The 21840-nt window shown below is 32.7% G+C and overlaps 1 protein-coding gene across 2 annotated transcripts in view; it reads right to left on the bottom strand.

Moving 5' to 3' along the window:
• The window catches only part of Mccc2 (methylcrotonyl-CoA carboxylase subunit 2), a 44308-nt gene extending 36719 nt beyond the window's left edge, over nt 1-7589 (bottom strand). For both annotated transcript variants that reach the window (XR_013027939.1, XM_076500176.1), the window contains exons 1-5: nt 7323-7589; nt 4331-4397; nt 3749-3833; nt 553-651; nt 94-221 (exon numbers count right to left, since the gene is read on the bottom strand). Coding sequence is in view for 1 of the 2 variants with exons in the window: in XM_076500176.1 (XP_076356291.1) it covers nt 94-221; nt 553-651; nt 3749-3833; nt 4331-4397; nt 7323-7448 (505 nt within the window). In the remaining variant the exon portion in view is untranslated. The remainder of the gene's footprint in view (nt 1-93; nt 222-552; nt 652-3748; nt 3834-4330; nt 4398-7322) is intronic.
• Between the last annotated feature and the right edge of the window lie 14251 nt (nt 7590-21840).

The following is a 21840-nucleotide window of genomic DNA, read 5'->3' as shown; positions in this document are numbered from 1 at the left end:
AAATTTGAAATATGATACACAGGTCTACAGCAGACAGTAATAGATTAAAACCTTTTTAAAAGCTTATAATTTTGATAAGTTTTCACTACTGACCTAGATATATACATGGCAAATTGTTTTGTCTGGCTATTTCTTGAGCCCGAACATGTTTCTTCACAGTTATTGGGTAGTAAGTTCCTGCTTTCACAGTTGGATCATTTGCTACAATGATGCATTCAACTCTGTGTAATCAAATCAAAGATACTTCATATAAAAAGGTACAATGTACAAGCTTTTGACTGGTAAACAGACTCATCCTGTTAATAAAGATGAACAGTTTAAAACAAAATGTCAATTTTTATTAAAATTATAGATTTTTTACTTAACATCTATTGCACATAGAATTAAGATTTGGTTTTGCTCCACTAAAAGTCAGCTAGATGATCAGCAGTATTTTAATTCCAAGTATATTTTTTTTTTACAGTAGATATGAGTACACAATATCATGTACATTAATAACAGTTAGGCAAAGTTTCAATAAAACTTTTGTATGTGTTCTTCACATTTTCTTACCCACTAACTCGTCCAATCCCAGTAATTATTCCTGCAGAAGGAACTTCACCACCATACATATCCCAGGCAGCCAGCTGGGACAGTTCTAAGAAGGGAGAACTAAAAACCCATTGAAAACCAATTTTTCAATCAGTTGCTATAAACATATATAACTACTACACATAAATGCACAAGTTGAAGTTTAAATTGTGACAAAATTCATAAAAAAATAACAGATATTAATTTTTAATTTACTTTTTATTGTACAACTACCTTTCAAAACAATTCTTTTTAATATATCTCTCAAGAAATTCTGTTACAAAAAAACCTTTTATAATCATCAACTAGGCACTGATCTTAAAGCTGTTACTCTCCCTTTCATATTTTAACTGTTTATCAAACAATAGTTTGCTTTAAGGATGCTATGCTTTTTTTTAAAAAAATAATTCTTTATATGCCATTCGTCAGTAAACAATTCCTTGACACATTTTTACAATCTTAAATTGTTACTTGATTTGCTTCGTCACTTCAAATGTTCTACTTCACTTTCCACAGATTCAGCTATTCATCTAATTAATAATTAATTTAGAACACACAATCACTCGTCAATTATATTTTAATCAATAGGATTCTCAGCTGATAACTACAAATATTTTATCTTATGTTGTCATTTTTATGTGCCAAACTCTGTACTTATTGAAAACTGTGTAGATCAAAAACCTTTAATAAAATACAATGCCAATTTTGTAACCAACTATTTATTCTTCCCTAATTTAGTTTGGGTTACAGATGAAGTAGTTATTCTCTATTTTTTACTGTTGCAACTCTCATAACACAAAATTAGTCCTTAAGTTTTGAACTCTCTTGAGTCACAGGCTGGAAACAGTCTACAATTAAATTTTATTAGTTTAAGTAGTAGTGTAATATGTAAGACTACAGACATGATTTTATGCCACCCTTTATCTATTAACTTTGTTATTTGTCATCATTATAAAATTCATTTTTTCTTTTTCTTATAGTTCTATCTTGTTTAATTGTACATTACTATAATCAATAGAAAGTCAAAGTTTTTCAGTATATTACATCATTTTCTGATCAGGTAAGAGCCAGTTTCACTTAGAATACAACTTTGGTTCCCATGTGAGTCACAATAGCTAGTTTGGATAAATGTGTAATGGTCTTCTCACATTGTTAGAAAACTAAAATAAATTGTGATTGTTAGAAGAAATTGTCTGCTTTTTGCATGTTATTAGTCTGTGTTCTTTGGTGCTTTATTTAATTAAATAAAAATTAATTAATACACTAATACTGACAATTGACAGCACGTAAAAAGAATACTCGGGTAAGAACATTTCTTGTTTTCCATGTTCATTTTTTATTTATTGCTATAAAAGTAAATAAAATGTAAAAATACAAATCTATATAACTTAGTTAAAGTTAGAGTAAGTAAGAAAAAAAAATTAATATGATAAAACATTTCAGGCATGCATGTGAGCAGCTCATGGTTAATGTAGTTTGAGTGTAATGGGAACTGCATGTTCTCCAAGTGATTTACAACTTACTATGATGAGAATAGTAGTTAGACAGTTCAAAAAACAAAATAAAAGTATAATTATAAACAGACATATAATGTTAACATATTAAAGTTAATTAAGATGAATGTCATTATAGAAAGACAATGAGGATAATTTAGATTTATTTTGAATTTTTTTTTTTAGGAGGGTTATTTTGTGAAATAGTTAAAATAAAAACTTAACTGTAATTAAAACAAATTTTGCTGTTCAAAATTAGTAAAAAGAGACAGTAGACTTATAGATACAAGTGAGCCTTTCAAGTTTGACAGGTTACATCACACAGACTGTCAATTGACAGGTTACATCACATAGACTGTCAATTGACAGGTTACATCACATAGACTGTCAAAGGCACCTGAAAAATGAGTTTCAGAAGGACTGATAGAGTTAATATCTGTCATGATATTCGCTGTTTTGAGTCTGCTACAAGTCTTTCTATTCTTACCAGTAAATTCAGATACTGTTGTTCTTTGTAATGGCATTAACCAGGCAATCAATTGTTTATATTCACAGCCAAGCTCACAGATAGCTTCTTGTGACCCCATTGACATTTATACTTTAATTCTAATTGGCCTAGACCAGCAATATTGCATGCACAGAAAAAACATTTTCAAACTATACTGTTGTATAAAGACAGACATCAAATATTTGTAACTGAGAAACTAAGGTTATGCTTTACATCACAACACTGGATCTTAATTAGCAAATTCAAATCAGCAAGAAGAGTTTTAGCAAATTTGGTCATAACCTAAACTAAAATTCATGAACTACTTTCCGTATAGCATGAGGCCATGCAGGCTACTGTATTATTGATGTGCTGCGAGCATGTCTGAGTTTACCCAGTGAAACTGTTCTGTTGAAAAACAAAACAGTACAATTCAGTCAATACAAATATCATCCTGCTAACAGCCCCTACTGACTAGTGATAGATGTTTACATTTGAAGAATAAATACACATGGGCTGTAAAGGACTGATAAATATGATATATACACATCTACTAACATATAATAGATGAAATAATTATGAAATAGTTAACTTTAACAGAAGAACATTGCTACTAGAAGTACGTAGTCCTAACTTTGCTAGTAGTAAAAAACCAACAACTAGCAACCATTTGTTATTGCCTTCAAAAGTTCAGGTTGAGACACGAAAAAAAAAAAAAAAAAAAAGAGGTACATTTTAAGTAAATAAAGATTCTAGTTTTTCTTCAAAAGCATATTATAATGGACTCTAACAATGTTAAGTTGAAAATAAAAGCTATAATTAATTCACTCTGACCAGTAATTTGTTTTACTAAATATATCAAACTATTCTGCAGTTGCTCAAACAACAATTCTGGATTTAAAATTAACATTGTTATATTTAGTAAATTTATTTGAAAAAAGAAATAAAAACTTGGATAGATTATATAAATAGCCCAGCATTCTGCTGATAATAATAACAACAACAGCTTATTAAGTCACTGAGCTTGTTACCAATCAAATACTGTACACTGGAGAGAGCTGTTAAGTTAGAGTGAAAATGTTTGTCTCTCATAGCACCATCAATTTTTTATACCTAATCACTGAATTATTGAATTTCACAACCAGTTAAAGTCACATATTTCTGGAGAAAAAATGACAAAGAACAGTGGTAAACATACCCAGGGTCTAAAAGATTATCAATTCTGTCCCTGACTAACATTTTACCTCGAGAAAGTTGCAACTGTTTTGCTTTTTCACCTCCCCCTGTTGAACAAACAGAAAAAAAAGTTAGATATTAGCACTTTTAACTACTTTTGAGTTTGGAATTTAAACATACTCACATATTCTGCTGAAAAAGCATATTGCATCTTAAAATTCTGTTGACTCCCAGTGGCAACACATAGTAAAAACTCAAGTGTTTCAAAATATATATACTTGTTAAATCTGGCATACAGAAAAAGAAAGTTCCCTACTGTAAGTGATATTACAAATGTATATAAAAGAATTATAAAATAAATTAATTAGCAGCATTTTATTCACTTAGTCAAGCTTGTCAAAAGCGAAAACAAACACAAAAATTGAATTTTATATAAGAATTATTCCCATACTATTTATAAAATATGCAACTCTAAATATTTTAACTGTAATAAAGGCTTTGTGAAAAATTGACTGAGAAAATCAAAAGGAAAAGTTTTTTAATTTTATTATTTGCCTTTAATAATTAATAAGTTCCTTCAGTGAAAGAAAATGTACATCTATACCTTCCATAACCTTCTGGACATTTGTTTTCAACTGGTCAACCAAATTTTTCATTGCTGCATAATTTTCCTTAAAAAACAAAACAAAATTAAAGAATTACTATATAAAGACATTTTAATAGCTACTTCAACAAAATTAAAATATTTGTGGTATTTCAGATTCCACAAAAGTAATTAATTAGTATAAAAAAAAACAACAAAAACTTTATAAATCTATTCAGTTACTTATGCCAGACAGTTGTTTGGTTAAAATTACACAAACATGACAGTACTTGAAAATATTCAATATATTATTACTTTATATAATAAATGCTATCATGGCTTTACCATAGTTAAAATACTCAGAAAGAACCTGATAATCAATATCCTATACTTTCAAGATGAGGCATTCTATAAACTGGCACCCTTTCTATTGCATATTAAATCTCTTATTACAGCTGAAACATAGAAAAGTTAACTACTACTTTTCTAATAGTCCTACTTCAAGGAGAGAGAAGGAACTTATAATTTGATTCAAGTTTTCTTTTTAACTGAAGTTGTAACAATTCAACCACTAAAATCTGGCAATTATTTTTTGTAATAATTAAAAAAAGTTTTTTTTTTAAATACTGACTTTGTAAAATATTGTTAATTTCAAACCTACCATATGCTGAAGTGTCTGATAATTTATTTATAACATGAATAAATATTGATACTTCCGAACAAATTGGAAAGCCCCACCAATTCTATTGATTATGTTACTGTAATAATAACAGTAGTACTTACCCACTACAAGTTTGAGCCTTTTTTTCATATATTTACAATCTAAAGTCCAATATATAAGGGTCATTGGCACATGTGTTGGTTGTGTGATAAATATTTTTCAGATTTACTGTTTGTACCTAATTTTTTCGTCATTTTATTTGAATTCAAATACGAATTACAAGACATTTTAAACAAGCAAAATCTTCCTCCACTTTGATGTAATACACAATAGCAGGTAAGCTAATGGTTCTCAACATTCAACCTCTTAATACATTTACAGTGTAACAGGAATACAATACAACTGTAATCATACCACAGAAAAACAATTTATAAAAGAGTCTGACCTTTGAAAATGTATAATGTATTAGAAACGCGAGCATATGAAACTCGAGAATGTAATGAAATGTATACAGCAAAGGCATACGTCCAAAGAATATTTGATACCATCACCATATATATGCCTTATAGGAACCGTCAGTGCTTTAAAAAAATTCCACATGAAACATCGAGCATACTGTAACACTTTTATAGTGAAAAACTGTGCCATAAATAGGTTCTTATCACAACAGTGCTAAGAAACTGCTTTAAACAGGTTCTCAGCTCACATCAGTGCTCTGAGTGACACTATCAATCAAATTTCTAGGACTTCAAACCCATATGTATAACTTTCTACCTAGTTCAATATACTAGTAATAAAGAGCTTTATTCTACAGCTATTGTGATGTGTGTATTGAGAAGATAAACTGGAGAGCATTTGGGACAGGAGGATGCATAAATGTTAGGTGGTAGAATGCAGGAATGAATAATGCAGACTTTTCTCCCATTCCAAATGCTCTCTTGTTTCTGATCTTTTTCAATCTCCACATCTTAATTTTAGAATAAAATATTTTGTTACTAGTTTCTGCACTTTTTATAAGTCAAAGCCATACGTGTAGCTTCTAGCTGGAATGTACCATTTTACCAAATTATTCAATTCTATATTCTGTTGGCAGCCACAATAAAATATATACACATATTACTTCTTAAACTAAGATAAGTCATGTTCAGAAGATTGTGCGGTATACAATAGATAATCTATGTCCATATAATGCACACTGGCTTACTGATCAGTCTGTGATTAGTATTTTGGGCTATAACTAACCTACTGTGGATCACTTGCTGTTCTAGGTATGAAAAGGTATATCCTATGGAGTAGTGAAGTGTTTGGTGTGCAAGCTAGTTATAGGCAAACTGTGGTTTACGAGTTGCTGCAGACTGAAAAGAAGTAAATGTTTCTTGAGCATGTTTACTAGAGGTCAAGAATGGCTATCCAAACTTTTGAAGCAGTTTTGATTACTGAAGGGCTTTTCTTATTTAACCTTTTAACTATGTTTTCCTGATGTCTTGGTGTACATGTTACCATGTACACAGTGGTGGATTTAAGGTTGTATGAGCCCAGTTGTGTGAGCCCTACACCCCAAGTAATTTTACATAGAATAAAATTATTAGTGGGCCTCCGATAAGACCATGGGCTCTGGGCTTGAGCTCCCTCTACCTTCTTCCTAAATATGTCACTGCATATGCAATGTTTAGACTGCCATTTTTAATCAAACCCATCCCTACATAGGGATCATTACCATACTTTCCAATACTATCCTACTAATTTTATGTGATCTTATCCCAACCAATCCCTAATTATCTATTCAACTGAGGCACTTTATTTACACCAAAGCAATTAAAGGTATACAAGTTATAGGTGTCATTTGAATATCACACACTCAGGCAATCACATTTCATTAGTGATTCAACTGATCAGTCTATTACTACAGGCAATGTGTTGTAGTAAGTAGGAAAGCACATAGGATTTTTGTGCAGGGTTGCCGGTACGTCCCTACTCATCCATATGTTATTATGTTATATTCAATAATACTAATGAGTTGAAGGCAGCTGTTACTGCAGCATTTGGAACAACAACCCCTGCTTTGTTGAGGAAAATGTCTCACAGAACATTGCGTCGCATAATATTATGCAGCGAGAATGAAGAACAGCACACAGATACACTGGATACATAAGACATATGGATGGGTAGGCACTACGGGCCACCTTGTACATCTAAATGACATTGAATTATGTTTGACCTTCCTCGAACTTACGTTTAGTGGATTGAGTTCAACTTAATCCAATATAAGATTATTATTATTGAAATTAAATGCTACCACAAGCAATAATAGTAGCATCATTAATAGTATTAAAAATCGTCAGGCATACTTACTTTAAAATCAGTGGAACTCCTGTCTGGTTCTGTTCCTACTACCGGTGATACATTCTCATAATGAAACGCTCTTCTTATTTGAAAAGAATTTCTACATAAAAAAGAAACAGCTCTTTTAATTAACATTCTGCTATTTGATAAAATAAACAATTTATTAATTTCGAAGGGCAAAACTAAGGTCCCCTTTTCTAGGATAATGTTATACTCCTCTTCACGTTTCCCCAGACTTTAGCAGCACAGTGTCAAAACGTGAAACATATAAATCATAATTATATATACATATTTATAATTATATATATTACTTCAAGTACTGATCTTGAAAAGCATAATAATTTGAAACTAATACAATATTGAAATCGCTGAAAATATCTTTACTTAAACATATAATTTACGCTGGTAGAAAAAAGTCTGAATAACTAGAACAACAATATCATCAAATTAAAATATTAATTAATCGATTAAGTTTGTTTGTTTAGAATTAAGTACAAAGCTACACAATGGGCTATATGTGCTCTGCCCACAACAGGTATCGAAGCCCGGTTTTTAGTGTGTAAGTCCACAGATATACCACTGTGCCACTGGAGGGCTAAATCGATAAAGTAGTAATTCACTCTGTAGTAAGAATTGTTAATTTAATTAAGAAGTTTATTTTTACATAATACATGTTCTGATGACTACAGTTCTGTTTATACTTATATATAAAAACTATAAGGAACCTACCTTAATGAGTTTAGGAATTTATGTATTTTAATTCCGTTCTCTGCTGTGTTAACTGTAAGTTTACCGACTAATAACTTCAAAATTTTGGCTTTGATTTTCACTGGTGAAAAAAATTAAGATTAACTCATTTTGTAGTTTTGTGATAAAAACAAACAAAGACACAAAATTATGTTTAATCCCGCTTTGCTTTCGCAGAAATTCTTTTGTTCGGCAGAGTTAAAATGATGTGTTTATTTAACAGATTGCTAGAAGTGGCGATCAGTAATTGTTAAAGAAAAGGCCCTTTTGTACGGCTTCATGCGTACTGGTGATGTACCTAGCAAGGTTACGCCTTCACAGAACTTCGCCAATTTAAATATAGCCATAGGCCTTGTGTTTACACTAGCTTTACACATATAGTCTGTTTCATTATTATATTACATCTAAACAACCAGCAAAAATACATGAAATTATAATTTAGGATGATACTTTTCCTTTTGTGATATGTTCACAGAAGTGCCGTAAAGGGTGTGAATTAGTTATGATGGAGGATGTAGGCAGGCAGCTAAAAAAACAAAAAAAAACACAAGTAGATAAGTTATGTTTATTAAAGAAGTTAACATATATAGTTTCTGAAACATTTATAAATGTGACAGGCGTGATCATTTCGAATATAAATAAAATATAATATTTCTATCCAGGTTTTACGAAGAAATTAGCATTCACTACCCTGCGAAGGCATACCACAAACTAAATATAACTCAATAAAATTAAAATGAAATAATCCATCCTTTCTCAAGGAAAAGACAAATTTACAGCAACCTTACATCTGTTGTTAAACATTTTAGTATTTCGTAAGGTGCTGTTTATTTGGAGACGCTGATCTGACGTGGAAAATTGATAAAGATATTTTGTTTAAATACCCAAGGCAAACATATTCCTTATAGAAAGAAAAGAGTAGCTGTAACAACAACAAAAACCTAGGTTCTCACACTAAGAGTATAAAAGATAAAATTAATGAAACGTGTAATAAATTTAAGAAATTTAAATTGACTGGTAAGTTGGGAGATTCAGAAGATTATAGAAGATTAAGGAAGTTGGCGAGAAAAAATTTGGACATCAAAAAAGATGTATCAGAAAAGACGGACTAAAATTGTAAACATTAATAATAAGGATGCCTTTAAGTACATAATTGGTAAACAAAATGTTAGAATAAGGATAGGACGTTTGAAGAATGATAAAGGAATTCTCGTATCTGATGATTATGAGATTATTAAATCTTACTTTTTCTTCTGTTTTTACTAATGAAGGTTTAAGAAGCATTCCACATCTTCAATATTGATACTTGGAAACAAGTTCGAAAAAAATTACTGCATTTATTCTGGGCTTGTGAAGAAAAACTAGAAGATTAAAGAAAGATAAGTGTTCTGGGCCAGATAATATTTTCCTAATGGTTTTGAAGGAGGTTAAGGATTGGAAATGAGAGCCACTTGTTATTATTTTTTGTATATTATTGGATAGTGGGCAGGCACAAGAGGATTGGAAGCTAGCTAATGTTACTTCTTTCTCAAGACAGGTGATGAAAATTCTCCCAGTAGCTATAAACCCATGAGCTTTACATCAGTTGTTGAAAAAGTTTTGAAAAGTCTTATAAAAGATGCTTTATTGGATGGTCAACATGGTTTCACTCAGGGAAAATCTTGCCTTACAAATCTTTTGTCACTCTTTGAAAATATTACTGCTTTATGTAGGTGAGGATAAGAGTGTACATTTGGTATACTTGGATTTTAAGAAAGCATCTGATAAGGTGTTACATAAAAGGCTTGAAAAATATCTCTATACGTGTGGGAGATAAGTTAGCAAGTTGTATAGAAGAGTGACTGGATAGAAGAAACTAGAGGGTTGTTACAAATGGAGATCAATCAAGTTTGATTAATGTCACACGTGGGATACCCCAGAGCTCAGTCTTGAAACTTTTGTTCTTTTATTTTTAGTAATGACATAGATGAAAAACAGTCAATAAATTACTTAACTTTGTAGATGATATTAAGATTTTGAGTGTTGTTAGCTGTGAAGAGGATGCTGGTGATTTAAAAAATGGTTTAGATTATTTAGTGAGTTGAGCAAATAAATGACAAATGGGTTTTAACTATAATAAATGCAACATATTGCATGTGGGTTATCATAATTTGAATTATAAGTATAATTTGGATTGAAACGATCTTAACAGTATCACAATATTTTGTGATTTTGGTGTAATAGCTGATAAGTCTTTCAGCTACCCAAGCAGTTTGATGTTGCTAGTAGTAGGGCAAATAAGATTTTAGGTTGTATTTACAGAAATATTAAATAAAATTCTAAAGAGGTTATAATTTCATTGTATAGGCCATTGGTTCGGCCACATTTGAAGTATTGTATTTAGTCTTGTGCTCCTTACCTTAAGAAGTACACTGCGTTCTTGAAAAGAGTATAGAGGAGAGTTTTTAGAGCGGTATCTGGATGGACTGGGGGTGGGCATACGAGGATTGGTTGAAATCTTTCAAGCTGTATTTTAACCACCACACTCACGACTACGCATAGCATACCTACAGCACAAAACACCACACACACAAGTATTCAAATACTGTACCCACAACTCAAACTAACGTCAACACTCACAAACATACCCACACTTATAGTTGAAGGAGCTCCACATTTCCTTTCGTGAACAGCAAATTGCGTGCGACTTTAGAAAACACTTTAACTCCATAAAATTTAAAGAGATACGAAGTCCTTTAAAAGGTGGTCTCATTGTGAAATGTGATCAACCTAAGAATTACGCTCATCTCGTGGCCCCAGCACATTTTTGGTGGCAATGAAAAGATACACACATCTACAGACACCTACCAGTTACGCTCACTAGTCGTTAAAAATGTTGATATGGGTTTAGAAGAAAATCAAATTTAAGATGAACTGGAAGCTTCAGGTCACAAGCCACACAAGAATCACATCATTCTGTACTAAACAAAAACACCATTAATGAAGGTATCTTTTACAAACAAAAGGGATTATGATCCTCTACTTGCTAAGGGTTGCGTTCTTTTTTTTTTTTTTTTACAAAACAAAGAATACAGAAATCGTTAAGCCACCACACAAACACGTAATCAAGCGCTTTAAATGTAAAAATTTGAGCACTCTAAACCTTACTGCAAAACAAACCCCAGATGCGTAAGATGCACATGCTTCATGATGTGGAGAGCTGCCCTAATCAATGTGATCAGGTGAGATGCGCTAAATGCCAGGACCACAATGCAGCTAGTTATAAAGCCTGCCCCGCAAATCAACAAATTCATAGTAATGTCTTAAACAATCCACTAACCACTCTGGAAATACACACCACAGTTCCACAACACCTCTCCTACAAACTCCATTAGATACAACAATCTTGACAAAAGTAGCTCAGCCAAAACCTACTACTCAAACCAGACAACTTAACTGCCCCCAAGACCTCTTAACTTTACTTCGAACAACACAAACGCTACTAACATACAACATTCATTAATGTACGCTAACGTCGCTGCTCCCAACATAGCAACACACAACACCATCACAAAGAGCCTTTAGAGATTCAGAAATTCACCCTGAACCTTTCAGCTTTCCTCACGGGCCTCTGTGAATTTCAGCCTCTAAAGACGGCATCCGAGACACAACACAAATCACTAATTGAACTTATTTGCCCTGATAAAATACCACTTCAGAATTCCAACCTCGAGCTACATCACGTTAACACTGATAAAATACCACTTCAGAATTCCAACCTCGAGCTACATCACGTTAACACTGATAAAATACCACTTCAGAACTCCAACCTCGAGCTACATCACGTTAACACTGATAAAATACCACTTCAGAATTCCAACCTCGAGCTACATCACGTTAACACTGATAAAATACCACTTCAGAATTCCAACCTCGAGCTACATTACGTTAACACTGATAAAATACCACTTCAGAATTCCAACCTCGAGCTACATCACGTTAACACTGATAAAATACCACTTCAGAATTCCAATCTCGAGCTACATCACGTTAACACTGATAAAATACCACTTCAGAACTCCAACCTCGAGCTACATCACGTTAACACTGATAAAATACCACTTCAGAATTCCAACCTCGAGCTACATCACGTTAACACTGATAAAATACCACTTCAGAATTCCAACCTCGAGCTACATCACGTTAACACTGCCAATTGAATCACGTAAGCAGAAGGCAATCTCTCCACGTACAGCATAAAACTTCTTCACATCAACACCCAAGGTGCCTTCAACACCAATAAATTTGAGCTCTTCGACCTAAATAACAACCAAAGCAGACAGTTATTACCTCCAAAACTCTGGCCAGAAAAGAAACCAATATATCTCTCACCTGCTTTAAATCTTACTCGCTCCCAGCTGTTTCAAACATGAACAACAGAAGTATCGCCGTCCTTTTTAAAAATAAATCAGTCAATAGTATATCCGCAGGAGATAGTTTAAGGTGAACCACAAATAAAAGCATAATGCGTAATCTACATTTCAACAAACAACACATAATACCTTTTATCGCAATATACATTTCCCCATTAAAATAACTGGACATAAAATACCTTACCACATGTATGAAGTTTTAGACTATATCATTGTATCACACTTCTTCCTCACAAAAGCCACAAACTTCATAGTTTACCTCGAAATCTTTAGTGACCACTTCCCAATCCCATTCACACTACAGAGCACCCCATCTCTACCAAGAGTTACAGATCTTCCTAAGGTATACATTTTCACCAACACAAACTGGAAGGACGTAAACGCACTAGTTGACACGTCACTTCCACCCATACTCACAAGAGTAGAAAACATAGCTCAGCTAGGCATATGTCCAAAACAACTCATGCTAGCAATAACACGAGCAAAAGGACAAGTCATCCCCACAATTTCAAGGGCCCACGCAGTCAATCACTGGTAACTTACATCTAAAATCCACCCATTTATTTTAGAACGCAGACGCCTGATGCGACAGTTTATAGTCATACGGGACACGACCATTAAACCTAAAATGAACAAAATTCATGTTCAAATAAAACTGAACATTAAAATACTGAAGAAAACTAACTGGATTATCTTACATAACAGCTCTGACGCGTCATGGAGTAATTCAAAAGTTTTCTTCAAATCTTTAACGACAGGAAATAGTAATAACAAAATGTTCAACCATATAAACTACAACAACATTAAAGCCAAAATCGACACAGAAAAATCCAACGTTTTAGAAAACTACTTCCAGGAATCCATTAAAAATTTATCTATTTATAATTCAATCAAAACAACCGTAAAACTGTAGACAACCACTTAAGAGAAAATTCATATCTATGTCCATTAAGATTTCCAATCAACAGCCTAAACACACAAAGGCAGTTAGGACATCCTAAGACGTAAAGTCATCAAAGGGGACTAAACATTTGTATCAAAACCTTAAAAAAAATCAGCCACAGAATGAAGAGAATCGGAAATATCAAGCTTAATAAACATCTGATAATTTACTGAGCCAACTAGTCAATCTTAAACCATTCTATTGTTACTGAATATTTTCCCGACATGTGAAAAAAGCAATTATAACAGTTATCCCGAGCAGTCCAACTAACGTTAACTCTAACCCTGACAACTTCAGACCTATTTGTCTATTAAGTTTTTTAAGCAAACTGGTAGAAAAAAATAACCTGCTTTTCAAAATACAGACCTTCTCTAGGAAGAAAACAAACCATAGATTACTTAACCCGACTCACGGAGTCAGTGTTTAAATCGTTCAATAATAATCGAGCCACAGCAGGTATCTTCCTTGATGTACGTAAAACTTTTGATGGCATATGACACAATGCTATACGATATAGATTTCAATTCATGAATATTAACAGCGCTGTTATTACATGGATTTCAAATTTTCTAACTAATCGCACTGCGCTAATTAAAGACAATAACACAATAAATAACAATAAATATTGCAGCACAAGTTCCAAGGGAATCAGTTTTTTCGTCACTTATGTATTTAGATTATATTCGTAAGTAATTTACTTTTTCCTGATGTGACACACATATATTTCTTAGTATGCCGACGACACTGCTGTTTGGAGCATCTCAAGAAACCCACTTATAGCAATGGATGGGGTTCTTAATGTTATTAGTAACTGGTGCAACGACTGATGTAATAAACCCCATCAAAACCCAAGGCATTAATTTCCATAAAAGTCTAAACAAACCCTTCATATATTCCAAAAAGGTTAAATTAAAACTATATAACGTCGAAATAAATCTGTGCCCCAAAGCCACATTTTTGGAATTATTTTTTGACAAAATACTCACATCGGCAGAGCACATCAGCAAAACACATGAAACCATTAGTAAACGTAATAATCACCTTAAACTAATTGTAGGATTAAACAAAGGACACAAGGCTAATAGTACTATACACATCTACAAAGGACGCAAGGCTAACAGTATTTTACACATCTACAAAGCTTTCATTCGCCCGATAATCGAATATGTTTATAAAGTCACCAAGAATTCTTGACAAATTACAACCCCAATAAAAATCATGTTTAAAAACTAGTTCTGAGGCTCCCAAAATTTCTCCAGTAGCTTACCACTTCTAAAACGGCTAAACACACTAGTCAAGAAATACTACAAACCAGCAAAAACAAGAAATAGTATTACCTCTGCCCTTCATACCATATCATGTGAACCACACACAAAAATATCACCATACAATACGTACTGTGCCCAAACACAAACATGACAGTATCTTTCAAAGCTAAGGGCAAATTACTAATGTTATGATTTTGCTTTACAGGTAGGGCACAGGACAGGTAGATTATTCGGCGCCAGCCCCGAGAAAGTGGGTTTTCTCGGGGTACTCCTGTTTCCCCATGTAAAAAAAAAAAAATTGGTATAAAATTAACAGATCCCCACCACCCTGAAACAGGGCTGTTCATGTTGATATTTATGTTTATATTTACTTTCTTTTTCTTAAAAATATTTGATGTTATTTTTCCTGTTTCTCTGTGCAGTTTGGCCCAGCATGGCCAGGTGGTTAGGGCGCTCCACTCGCAATCTGAAGGTTGCAGGTTTATCCCTACCATAATATGGTTCCTACTTCCGCAGTTTCCTTCAAAATCTAGGATAAATTTTATATCCCACATTATAGCTTGTACCCTGGGACCTTTTCAATTAGTGCGTGTTTTTATTTTTGTTTCGGCTTTTTTTTAGGTTATGACAAACTAGTATAATTAGTCAGAGGTTCGGATTTACTGTTTTTTAACGCAGTCCTTCCTTTTGATTGTGTTTACTTAACATTACCAATATTAATTTTTCTAAATATATATATATCTGTGTGTGTGTGTATACAAATTTATAAACATACACGTTCACGCCTGGATGTTTGGTTCGTTTTCTTGTCATCGACCACTGATTGTCATTTTCCCGTCATCGCCTCATTTTGTCACCTCTTTGCACATTCCTGAAAACGGATTTGTAAACGGAAAACCATCAAAACTCATAATAACAAAACAACTATTTCCATGACAAACTTATTCTGATCTTCACGAGCGGACGAAGGAGAATGAAAATTGGTACAGGACGTTTCTAGCAGTTTCTCTTCTGTTTTGTCTTCTTCTGAATAAAGGAGAGTTAGAAAGGATCTGATTGGAGTGTTTAAGATTGTAAAGGGAATTTAATAGTCAAAATAGTAGGACTAGGAGACACAAATATAAATTTTGGCAGGGTAGGACTCATCTTCAACTAAGACAGTTAAAGTTTTTTAATAGGGTGGTTGGCCTTTGGGATGTGTTTCCTTCGGATGGTCTGAAAGCAGTAAATATAAATGAATTTAAAAGAAAGCTTAATGAGTATATGAATTATGAAGGATAGCTTTAAAATTTTAAAAATTTATTTATTAAAAGGCTTAATTTGAAGGATGGGCTAGCCGAGATGAACCATTTGGTCCAATGATGTCCCAAAACATTCTGTTGAATTATGTCATTCAACACAAACATTCTGTTGAATTACGTCATTCGCTTTCAAAAACAATTGCCCAAATAACAAACGAATCATCAAAATCAATTTACAGCACAATCCATGATTCAATTTTAAAGCATTCTATCCCTTATCAGTACAAACATTCTCGCCCTTTCAGCCGTGAGGGCGTTATAATGTGACGGTCAATCCCACTATTCGTTGGTAAAAGAGTAGCCCAAGAGTTGGCTGTGGGTGGTGGTGACTAGCTGTCTTCCCTCTAGTCTTACACTGCTATAACAATAGAGAATAATAGAGTAGTGGCATAAGTACTGCTTAGTTTTCACACTTTACATAAATGTAGATACACACTGGTGAGCAAAGAACAACTAAGCACACTGTACACGAACCATCAAAGTGTGTATATATATAACAGTCAAACACATGAGCTTCATCCCAGTGGCACAGTGGCATGTACGTCCTTTGCCTACCACTGGACAGATAATATATTGTGTAGCTTTGTGCTTAACTTCAAACAACCCTATTATAATGAAAATATTCGCAAATTATTATTATTTTTATCATGATGTCAAAATACAAAAAAAATAGAACACTTAGATTCTCAAACATAATCAATTAGTTCATTTTTAATGCTTTTGTCACTTTTCAGCAACTTATTTCGGTAAAAATTTGGCATGTCTTCATTATAACACTACTAACGATGTGTAATCCAACTTTTGTTTATTAACAAATTGGAAAAAGAAAAGAAAAGAAAATCAATACAATTAGGACTTAGTTCCTAAAGTGAACAGTTTGAATCTGGGATAATTTATACACAAGACGTATGGAGAAGGTGATAAGAGGTTGTAACATGTGAATTCTGATGGCTCAATGTTTTTCAGTTGTATTGTTAAGCGAGTTGAATATTTTTTCTTTTTATTGACTCAGGATATGCAGATTTTTGTAACAATAGAGTGATTTGAATTGTAGTCAGAGAACTTGTTGGTTTTTAAGGACCTACTTTGGATACATACTTGTTACTGGCTCTGTTGTTAAATCATCGGAAGCAATTAATATTTTATATTACACGCATTCTAATTACACACTCGCTGTCGAGACATAAGTTGTTTTCAACTACTTCCAGCTGTTCGACAAAATTATATAAAGACCTGTTTATAATACTGTCACGCTTGCTTAAAAATATAATAGCAGAAAAATCAATATGTAATTTGGGACAAGCTGACAGTGCGTATTTAATTGTATTTCTTTGTGGCATCCTCTAATTCCTAATGTTGATGTACTGCTTTAACGGTTAGAAACATGACTGTGTTTTGTGAATGGTAAAGCTGAGTGGTGAGTCTGACCGAAAACAGTTGGTATTTGCTACGTGTTTGGTAAGTAATAGTCTGTTGCATTGTTACTTACAGATAGTTTCATTGAATCTTGTATAGCACAATGTGTAAACTAAATTTATATGAATGTATATGTATATAGATTACTTTGCATTATTACGTGATCACGTGGAGTTAACGCACTCTTAAACCTTTTCAAGTCTAATAATTGCAGACTACATTGTTTTATCAGTTGAGCACCTTCAATGTTAACAGTGCTTTCGTTCACAATTTCATAATACTTCATAAGGCTCAGCAAGCTTGAAAAGGTTTAAGAAAGTGATAAATAAATTTATTAACTCTTTAATTGTAAAAAAATACAACTTATCAACTTATCATTTATGAGAACCTTTTAATGGTTCTAAAGGTCAGCATGAACACCTTCATTTTTTTCTGACACAAAATGTATTATGTATTATGAAATTGTGAATGACAGCACTGTTAATATTGAAAGTGCTTAACTAATAAAACAGTGCAGTCTAATAATTATAGATGCCAACGTTTTGATGTATTGATTTACAACAGTGTAAGTGTTTCTGTTCAGTTCCTCATACATAAATGTATGTGTGTGTGTGTGTAGCTTTTAAATCACCCAAGTTCTAATATAAATAGCTCTGCTTGGTACTACTTTGAGAGATAACTCAGACTGTACACTCAAACATGGCCTCATTCAAGTTGATGATCCAGGTTTTAAACTGTGTTGTTTCTGTAATACAGTCAGTAGTTCTACAGGTACATGCTTTATAAATACTTTCGCAAGAATGAGGGCTAATTTTGAATATGTTAGGCTTTGATATTTACTTCTATTTATTTTTAATTTTTATGTATAATTAATTTTAATAGTGCGAGTGTAGTGCAAGACAATTTCGACAACATAAGGTGTTGAAAAATATTTGAAAAACTTGTATCTTTTCCATGGGACTCATCAAGACTTTCTTACAAAGTCAGCTCCAGTGTTAATGCCACTTTTTTAGACTAGTGTATGTTTGTGTATGTATATACAACCCTAACACTCTGTGTGTTATGACGTAAATTTGGTAATTAACAGGTTAAGTTGGAACTATTAATACACATTTGACAAATAAATGGATATTGTTTATTCAGTAACTCTCGGTGGCTAAGCGGTAAGTCTCGTGGCTTATAATGCTAAAAATCTGGTTTCGATACCCCCGGTGGTTTGAGTACAGCTAGCCTACTTTGTAGCTTTGACTTTAACAACAAATGAAGATATTAAAATTTATGTTTGAATCACAATAATATATATATATGTAACTCTCTTTTAATAACTAATTAGCGCCTTATTTTATAAGGTAGACATACTGTCATTTGAATCCTTTACTTTGAATACTGACTGTATTATTGTATGTAGGTATGAACAAACTTCTATAGCCTACTGAAACGTATTTACATCCGCTAGCGTAAATGAAAACATGAAAAAATTTATCACGGCCAAAATGTGATACCACAGTATGTCGTTTGCTTGGTTAACGTGGTGTAGAATCGTTTTGTAATTGCATATTCACATTCAACTGAGAAATGATTCAAATAATTTACAATAATTTGAATGGATGGTCGAGTCTCTTCGAGAGGTAGAACAAATTAAAAACGTTTTCTCTTAATCTTAAGAAAGTTTAACTTATTTTATTCATTTATTATTTAAGTAATGTCTTTACACGAGCTATAATTTTACAGGAACATTTAATGTGGCACGAAACTCTTTGCTGAGAGTTGAATGAGCTATTGTTGTAACGGTTTCTGTGAACAGGCGGGCTCTTTTGGATTATTTGATGAAAATCATAATGCAAAGTATAGATGATTTCCTGTTAACGAAAGCGTTTTATTTCATGAATTTCAGCTTCTACAACTTAGCTTTACTAATGGCCACTGATAGGCCTAAGTTCACAGTAAATACCAGAATAACAACTTCACTAATAACTTTACTTCATTGTTAATTTTCTCGTACTAGTGGTACTTCTCGAATCCTGAATAATTCGTTGAAATACCAGCTCAATATTCACAGAACTTAACTGACTGACAAATGACATGACAGAAATATTAATAAGTTCCCTAACTCAATAATCAATGAACCATTACAACACTGACAAATTAATAATAATCCACTTTAGTGTTTCCTATCTTTCAAACAATATCTTAAACTTTCAAGTACGTTCTATCATTAGCCTCTACATTAAAATAAAGCTTGCATTTGTATTGGGTAGCATTACTGTCTTGGCATTCGACGTCAAGTGATAGCCATATTATTGGTCCGTAGATTATCTTGTGTAACCACGCTAATGGCAAGAAAAGATTGTGATTGCCAAATGCTTTGTAATAATTTCATTATTTTAATTTTGGTGATCTCTGTTTTACCGATATTTTTGCAGCTTCTCTGTATAGTGTATTTATAAATTACTTTTTTATTACAAAGTACACTATAAATGAAATGCAAGTATTAATAATGAAATAGAAAGAAACAGTTAAGTGAGCGGTTATCAGGATACGTGACCACCCCAAGGGTGCCGCCTCAGTGGGAGACTTCCAAGTGAGAGAAGATCAAAGAATGCGACCTGAGAGTTAGATAACTATTATGTAATACTAGCTTGAGTACCCGTTCATTGGATGGGTAAATTAAAAATTCGTTTGTAACTAAGGAAATTATACTTTTATTTTTTCTTAGCATAATAAACATTAAGAGTGCGATAAAAATACGTAGATGTGCCAATACTCAAAATAATTCTGTCAATATGATATTGTAGAGTAGGGGTCCAACCCCACATTCATAACCTTACTTGTGTCATCCTGTATCATTGTGTCAAGTTTGGTGCCGATTAATCAAGAAATGTGGAAATGTAAAAGTAACAGTTACATATATATACACTGACATTTATTTATTTGGAAGGTGGGGGTCCAACCTCTACCAGTTCATGACCTTTCTCATGTCATCCTGTATCAGGTTTGGTGCTAAATGTTCAAAAATATAAAAACGTGTAACGAATAAATATGAAATGATAGATACACAATGGAATGTCCTTTTTTCGAGTACACACTTTGCTTTATATAGCAGATATACAACTCAGAGTTACATAACTATAGTGCAGTTTATACATCTGAGGGTTAGATAATAGACACCAGAAGACTCAACTGTCTCAGGGTAGGGTAGGAGCAGACACAATGGCTTTATAGCACCATGTACCAGAGAACATGTCTGTTTTAGATTCATATTTACACAAGGTAGCATTAGAAGATGTACGACTATGACCACGAAGCGGCACCAGAGGGCATATTTGTATAATTAATGTGCACAAAGTTCCCGAGCAAACCACCAGAGTGATGACATTATTTTTATTGTAACAATCAAAGTCTTAAAATGAAAAAAAAATCTAATTTACATAACATTGCATTTACAACTTCACTTTATGAGTAAAACATTAAGTCTACAGTTTTAATCTTACGAACTTTATACTTTTCTAGTATATATTGCTTGAATTTTTACAAAGGCTGAGAGAGATTCTACAGGCTTTATATTTTCATAAGACTACATACAAACTTCACTTCATCTCAAAGTATTCTTATAGATTTCATTTATATATTTAAAGTAACATAAATGGGATGGTATTGCTAACACATTTAATATACTGCTTAAAATCTTTATCACATCTAATGTTTTCATTTTTATAAATATTGAACAAGACAGTTAATATAGTTGATTGTTGTTTATAAGTATCAAGTTAATATATTTTTAACGTATTGGTTAAAGTTTTTGCTTCTTTAATTAATTTGTGTGACGTACTTTTTCGAATTTGCTGACGCTTTATATGTAAAACTCTTATCGCTAATTCGTTTCTTTTATAATTTTTATTTTTATATCTAATATATTATTTAACATCTAATTATCCTTCAAAGGATACTTATTTAAGTCTCATGTTTAGCTTAACTTTATAAGTTGTGTTATTCCACTAAAGTTTAGAGGACCTATGTTTAACCATTATTATTGTATAAAATTACATTCCTACCTTTCTGTAGATGTTTCCATTTTGAACATTAAATGAACTACTACACAGGGTTTTTCTAACCATTTCCATCTGAGGTCATCAACATTGGACATAGACAATCACGAAATGGTGTTGACACTTCACCTTTATTGAATAGTTAGGTTAAATAGCTAGAGGAACTGATAGAATTCAAATTCCAATAGATTTGTTTTTGTTTTGAATTTCACGCAAAGCTACACGAGGGATATCTGCACTAACTGTCCCTAATTTAGCAGTGTAAGACTAGAGGGAAGGCAGCTAGTCACCAACATCCACCGTCAACTCTTGGGCCACTCTTTTACCAACAAATAGTGGGATTGACCTTAACATTATAATGTCTTCATGGCTTAAAGGGTTTGGAGTGATAGGG

Source organism: Tachypleus tridentatus, chromosome 4 (assembly GCF_004210375.1).
Source record: "Tachypleus tridentatus isolate NWPU-2018 chromosome 4, ASM421037v1, whole genome shotgun sequence".
Taxonomy (NCBI): domain Eukaryota; kingdom Metazoa; phylum Arthropoda; class Merostomata; order Xiphosura; family Limulidae; genus Tachypleus; species Tachypleus tridentatus.
This window is presented reverse-complemented; position numbering and strand designations above follow the sequence as displayed.